This window comes from Gigantopelta aegis, chromosome 5 (assembly GCF_016097555.1).
Source record: "Gigantopelta aegis isolate Gae_Host chromosome 5, Gae_host_genome, whole genome shotgun sequence".
Taxonomy (NCBI): domain Eukaryota; kingdom Metazoa; phylum Mollusca; class Gastropoda; order Neomphalida; family Peltospiridae; genus Gigantopelta; species Gigantopelta aegis.
Window position 1 is genome coordinate 7073056 of NC_054703.1, and position 7500 is coordinate 7080555.

The following is a 7500-nucleotide window of genomic DNA, read 5'->3' on the forward strand; positions in this document are numbered from 1 at the left end:
CTAGTACTACTATTATTATCATTGCTGCTGCTAACACTACTATTATTAATGTTCTTACTACTGTCACTAATGATGCTAGTACTACTATTATTATCATTGCTGCTGCTAACACTACTATTATTAATGTTCTTACTACTGTCAATAGTGATGCTAGTACTACTATTATTATCATCGCTGCTGCTGCCACTATTATTAATGTTCTTACTACTGTCATTAATAATGCTAGTACTACTATTACTACTCTTGAAATTAAAATAAAGATGTCAGTAAACAGGAGATTTGTGACCTTTATTGGCACAGACTATAGCAAATTTTGATCGATATGTGTCAGTTGCATTTACCCTTAAACAAACTTTTAACTTAAAACTGCAAGTTAACTGATTATTTTGAATTGCATCGCAAATTATTAATTATGACCAGCATATTTAGTGAATATAAATTCAATATAAGTACATAAGAAATTAACACAATCTTGCAACCACTTAAAGGTGCTATGTCATAGCTATATGTGAACATCTGTTTATAAGTGATAAAGATTATTCAATAAACAAATTTATTTTTAATAGCAGATAAAATGGTTTCTTATAACCATTGATTGGCATACAGTGTAGTCTTCAAATGATCAAGCAAAATTTAATAAAACAAATATTTGCAATAGCTATCATTAAGCAACTTTGAGATAGTACCTTTAATACCAGTATAATAGATCCCACACTCAGAATGGTTCTTGACAGTTTTGCTCAAAAGTTACTTATAAATGTCTACACATATTTAGTTTTGGAGAGGGATGGGGTAAACCCTCATCAGAAAAGTTCTTCACATGTTGCAACAGCAATGAAATTGACACCTGTTGATCAAAATGTGTTATAGTCTGTTCCAGTATAGTGCACAAATCACCTGTTTACCAACATCCTTTTTTTAATTTCAAGAGTAAACACCACCTGGTACATCAAAGAGAGCCCAAACAAGTAAATGCTCAATTAGGTAGAGTATCATTAAACATATATTTACAAAATATTTACTTGTCAGTTTAATATGAAGGAAATAATCGACGAAAATCTGTTTTATTCTATTTCCGACACTACTTTAGTACGTTTTTTTCCCCGTTTTTATGTAGACTGTGGACAGAAGTACTGTCCATATGGCGCAATTCTGGGTAATACCTGCAAGTGCTGGTGCAAAGGAGATCCCGCTAAGCACTGTGACAACACGCCAATCCCAGTGAGCAACCAGTCGTATAGTAACATGTATATATGTATCTAATAACACTATGACAACACACCAATCTCAGTGAATAATTTCAGTCATATAGTAACACGTATATATATCTAATAACACTGTGACAACACATCAATCCCAGTGAGTAACGACAGTCGTATAGTAACACGTATATATATATATATCTAATAACACTGTAACAACACATCAATCCCAGTGAGTAACAACATTCGTATAGTAACACGTATATATATATATCTAATAACACTGTAACAACACATCAATCCCAGTGATTAACCAGTCGTATAGTAACACGTATATATATCTAATAACACTATGACAACACATCAATCCCAGTGAGTAACGACAGTCATATAGTAACACGTATATATATATATATATATATATATATATATATATATATATATATATATATATATATATATATATATATTATCATTATTATTATTATTATTATTATTACCAGAGTGTTTTTCGGTATCGTCAATATCATATATTAGAAATAAAACTTGTATTATGCGAGACTATGAACGCATACGCCAGATATGGGGTGTCACCCTAGCACGTTTGCTTAAATGTCAATAAACCTAGTGCCATGACCTCGATCAATTTACATATAATTTGCAAAGTTATCAAATATTTAAAGTATTTGAAAATATATGTATATGTATATATATATATATATATATATATATATATATATATATATATATATATATATATATATATATATATATATATATATATATATATATATATATATATATATATATACATATATATATACATATACATATATTTTCCAAACCACCCAAACATGACGTCATTTCCATTCAAAAAGACACCGCGCCACATATTCTTACCTCATTTGAATATCTAGTAATGGCAGACTTGAATTAAAATTGCGTATACAGTTTACAAAAACGCGTTGTATTAAGCTTGACATGTGATAAAGAGATCATATATCATATATTAGGAGGCTAGCATAATACAATTTTTATTCCTAATATATCACATTGACGATACAGAAAAACACTCTGGTAATAACCTCTCTCTATAATATATCGTATATATTTATACATTAAAAAAATGTATATCAAAAACACTGCGAAGTCAATCCCAATCATGAATGAATGAATGAATGTATGTTTAACGACACCCCAGCACGAAAAATACATCGGCTATTGGGTGTCAAACTATGGCAAATGGAAAAAACAATTGATGATCAACATCAATATAAAAATCCAACAGTTAAATAAAAACACAGTGTAAAGAACCGTGCAAAAACACAAATATCTCAGATAGATACTGACTTTTATTCACAATTTCAATTTGTGCTGTATTGGCCATTCTCAAAGAGAATGTTACACCCCTGCACCACGGTGAGGTTACAGCATGCGCAGGGGTCAATCCCAATCAGTAACATAGTATAGTAACACGTATTTCTGTTCAATAACACTGTGACGTCACGTCAATTCTAATAAATTACAAGAGCCATAGTAACACGTATAACTGGCAGGTAACACTGTGACGTCACGCCAGTCCAGTCCGGCAAGATATGTTATATCCATTGAGTAAGAAGGCAAACGAGGGTGCGAAAAGTTACTTGTCGATCTTGGCACAAACACTACAAGAAACTAGTTGTTTTCGACAGTTGTATCGGGTGTCTTCTTGCTATTCTATGAATTGGTCGAAAACTTACACGTGTTGTTTTTTTAAACATTTTGTTTCATTAAAAACATATTTCGTTCCATATATGCACACACACACACACACACACACACACAAACACACGCGCGCGCGCATACACACACAAACACAAGGATTGAGGTTATCCAACTCAAAGACCCTCTCTTAATTAAAAGCCATCGGACTACAAGCGCTTGTTCTCTCTCTCTCTCTCTCTCTCTCTCTCTCTCTCTCTCTCTCTCTCTCTCTCTCTCTCTCTCTCTCTCTCTCTCTCTCTCTCTCTCTCTCTCTCTCTCTCTCGCTGCACTTGAGAGGTTCAGGGTATCTACGGTTACCGCACACTTCAGTCAATTGGAAAAAAACAAAGCTTGGTTCGATGTATATTGTGTATTGTGAAGGTCAATCATCTGTTCCTCCATCACTCATTCGTCACATTTCAAAACAACAATTTATCATTCCAGGACATGAATAGAATAAAAAACTGGAAACCGCAGCCATCATCTGGATCTTGCTTCCCTGGTGACGCGCAGCTGCTCCTTCACAACGGCAATATGGTAGATATGAAGGACCTTAGAACTGGACAAAGAGTATTAACAGGTAAATTAATGAACTATTACTTCTGATACTATAATAACAAGGAAGTACAAAGGAAGCACTTCGGAACTGGACATAGAGTATTAACAGGTAAATTAACTGTTATTTCTATATAACTGGACAAAGATCAGTAGCAGGTAAATTAAATGCTTAGGTTTTTTTTTTAATATATCAGTGGCAAAGTAGAAGAAAGGAAGGATCTTAGAACTGGAGAAAGAGTGAACGGATAAATACTTATTATTTTAATACTGCCAAGATAGAGTAGAAGAAAGGAAGGACCTTAGAACTGGAGAAAGAGTGAATGGATAAAGACCTTCTATTTTAATACTGCCAAGATAGAGTAGAAGAAAGGAAGGACCTTAGAACTGGAGAAAGAGTGAATGGATAAAGACCTTCTATTTTAATACTGCCATGGCAAGGTAGAAGAAAGGAAGGATATTAGAACTGGAGAAAGACTAAACGGATAAAGACCTTCTATTTTAATACTGCCAAGACAAAAAGTAGAAGAAAGGAAGGATATTAGAACTGGAGAAAGAGTGAATGGATAAATACATACTATTTTAATACTGCCATTGCAAGATAGAAGAAAGGAAGGATCTTAGAACTGGAGAAAGACTAAACGGATAAAGACCTACTATTTTAATACTGCCAAGACAAAAAGTAGAAGAAAGGAAGGATCTTAGAACTGGAGAAAGACTAAACGGATAAAGACCTACTATTTTAATACTGCCAAGACAAAAAGTAGAAGAAAGGAAGGATCTTAGAACTGGAGAAAGAGTGAACAGATAAAGACCTACTATATTAATACTGCCACGGCAATGTAGAAGAAAGGAAGGATCTTAGAACTGGAGAAAGACTAAACGGATAAAGACCTACTATTTTAATACTGCCAAGACAAAAAGTAGAAGAAAGGAAGGATCTTAGAACTGGAGAAAGAGTGAACAGATAAAGACCTACTATTGTAATACTGCCACGGCAATGTAGAAGAAAGAAAGGACCTCAGAGTTGGACAAATGGAATCATCTGGAAAGTAGTATAAACAGGTGTATCAAGTATTATTTCTAATAAAACAACGACGAAGTAATAGCATTGCCACTATGACACACTTTTTCCTAATAATACAATGGCAGGGTAGTAGAAATGAACGACGTGGTTGTTTAGAGCTAGACAAAGGTGTTTTGCAGGTAGACCACGTGGCATTAAACCTTCAACAATTTCACCATCTACATCATAACCAGGACTGAACAGTGTCACCGTCGTCGATTTCGTTACCACTATCATCACTATGCCAAGAGTTTACAATGAAATGCCAATCATTTGGATAACGATGATGATCATAGCATCATCATCACCACTACGACACACTTGATCGCCGACATCAGAACTGAACTAAGTCATCACCACCATCAGCATCTACATTATCATCGTCACCACCACCAACAACATACAGACTGATGGATGTAAATAATATCATCATCATCATCATCATCATCATCATCTACCTTATTATCATCGTCATCATCTACATTATCATAACATATGGATTGAATAATGTCATCATCATCACCAACATAAGGACTGAACAGTATCATCATCATCACCAACATAAGAACTAAACAATATCATCATCATCACCAACATAAGGACTGAACAGTATCATCATCATCACCAACATAATGCCTGAACAATGTCAAAGTCATGATCACCAACATAAGTACTGAGCAATATCATCAACAGCATCACCAACATAAGGACTGAACAATATCATCATCATCACCAACATAAGGACTGGACAATATCATCATCAACACCACCAACACAAGGACTGAACAATATCATCATCACCACCAACATAAGGATTGAACAATAGCATCATCATTATCACCAACATAAGGACTGAACAATAGCATTACCAATACCACTAACATTACGACTGAACAATATCATCAACATCATCACTAACATAAGGCCTGAACAATGTCAAAGTCATGATCACCAACATAAGTACTGAGCAATATCATCAACAGCATCACCAACATAAGGACTGAACAATATCATCATCATCACCAACATAAGGACTGGACAATATCATCATTGCCACCAACATAATAACTGATCAATATCATTATCGTCAAGGACTGAGCAATATCATCATCATCACCACCAACATAAGGACTGAACAATATCATCATTATCACCACTAGCATAAGAACTGAAAAACATCATCACCACCATCATCAAGATAAGGACTGAACAATGCCATCATCCTTACTACCAACATACAAATTGAACATTATCATCATCATCACCACCAACACAAGGACTGAACAATAGCATCATCACCACCAACATATGGATTGAACAATAGCATCATCATTATCACCAACATAAGGACTGAACAATAGCATCACCAATACCACTAACATAACGACTGAACAATATCGTCAACATCATCACTGACATAAGCACTGAACAATATCAACATCATTACACATGTACCAACATAAGGATTGAACAATATCAGCATCATCACCAACATAAGGACTGAACAATGTGAACATAATCACCAACATAACGACTGAACAATGTCATCATTATCTTCGCCATTATCAGGACTTCCTACAGTAAAATATCTGACGTGTGTGTCGACAAATCGTTATGAAATTCTTCTTTCAAAATATTGTATTGCAGTACAAGCTGGTCGGCGTGTCTTCTCTGAAGTGAAAACCTTCATAAAGCGGCACCCCCACCAGAATACTACCTACCGGACACTGCTTACAGAACAGGGGAATCACGTGACGATGTCAGATAACCATTTGATCTTTGCCTCGGTGACGAACACGTCTGCCAAAATGGAATCTAGGTACATCCATTATTCCTTCTATCATTTCATTTTAAAGGGACTTTTTCATTATCACCACCAGCATGAGGATTGCTGCACTTTTTAAGCTGATGTTTATTAAAAGAGACGTTTTAACGATTGTAATTCCACACTGGCTGTGTGTGTGTGTGTGTGTGTGTGTGTGTGTGTGTGTGTGTGTGTGTGTGTGTGTGTGTGTCTGTGTGGGTGGAAGGAGGGGGATAAATAAACAAATAACCTGCCACAGTATTAAAGTCTTCTAGATCTGGACTGAAATGACATTTTAAACATTTTTTTTTTTTTTTTTTTTTTTTTTTGGGGGGGGGGGGGGGGGGAGAGGCTGAAAGGTCGAAAACAAATGTCTTGTTGTTATTACTATGTTATATAATCATAAAGAAGATCCATCAAATATTTAAATTTTCTAACGTAGCTTCTGTATATGGATTGTAGTATTCGTATTTGTGTATCATTGGTTTTCAGATTTGCGATGTCTGTGAAACCAGGTGATTACATTTTCACAACAAAATCCTGCAAACAAGATCTGTGCCCAGAGCGAGTAGTGAACGTATCGCTTAGCATGAAACAAGGTAAACATAAAATAATGAAACAAAATTAACATGCCTGCCATGGACGCCAACTGCACAGAAAAAAAAAAAAAAAAGCTAAAAAAACCTAGAACCTTCTTTGTTGAATAATAACCATGTGCTCACCGTATATGGTCCGTTTCAATAGTTCCACTGACACAAACTTGAAGCGAGCGCTCTACCAACTGAGCTAGGTACTTATCGATTTTATAGTACTCAGTAAAAAAAAACGAAAACAACAACAAGATTTTATACTACTCAATGTGTTTTTCCGTACATACTTTTTAAGATACTTACGAATTTACAGTTAACTTATTCTTCAGGAAGAAATCCATTTCGGCAGTGATAATTTCAATAGATAGTGTGACTTTGAAGAACGAGTCAACACCACGGAGTAGCCTATCAAATTTCTTTAAATTGGTATCTCACATACGTGAGTTCCTACATCGCTGCGAAGTGAAAATATCGCAGGACATTCTAGGCAATATATAGCGTGTATTGTATTTATTACTGGACTGACTTGTATCGTTTATT

At 34.8% G+C, this 7500-nt stretch overlaps 2 protein-coding genes across 2 annotated transcripts in view; both read left to right on the forward strand.

Annotated features, from left to right (window-relative positions):
- LOC121373226 (desert hedgehog protein A-like) overlaps positions 1–7500 on the forward strand; it is a 25482-nt gene that overhangs the window by 17070 nt on the left and 912 nt on the right. Inside the window, exons 2-4 of the mRNA XM_041499717.1 lie at positions 3390–3525; positions 6214–6385; positions 6863–6969. Coding sequence (XP_041355651.1) covers positions 3390–3525; positions 6214–6385; positions 6863–6969 — 415 coding nt within the window. The remainder of the gene's footprint in view (positions 1–3389; positions 3526–6213; positions 6386–6862; positions 6970–7500) is intronic.
- LOC121373225 (zinc metalloproteinase dpy-31-like) overlaps positions 1–7500 on the forward strand; it is a 102194-nt gene that overhangs the window by 10888 nt on the left and 83806 nt on the right. The gene's annotated exons all lie outside the window — the stretch shown is intronic.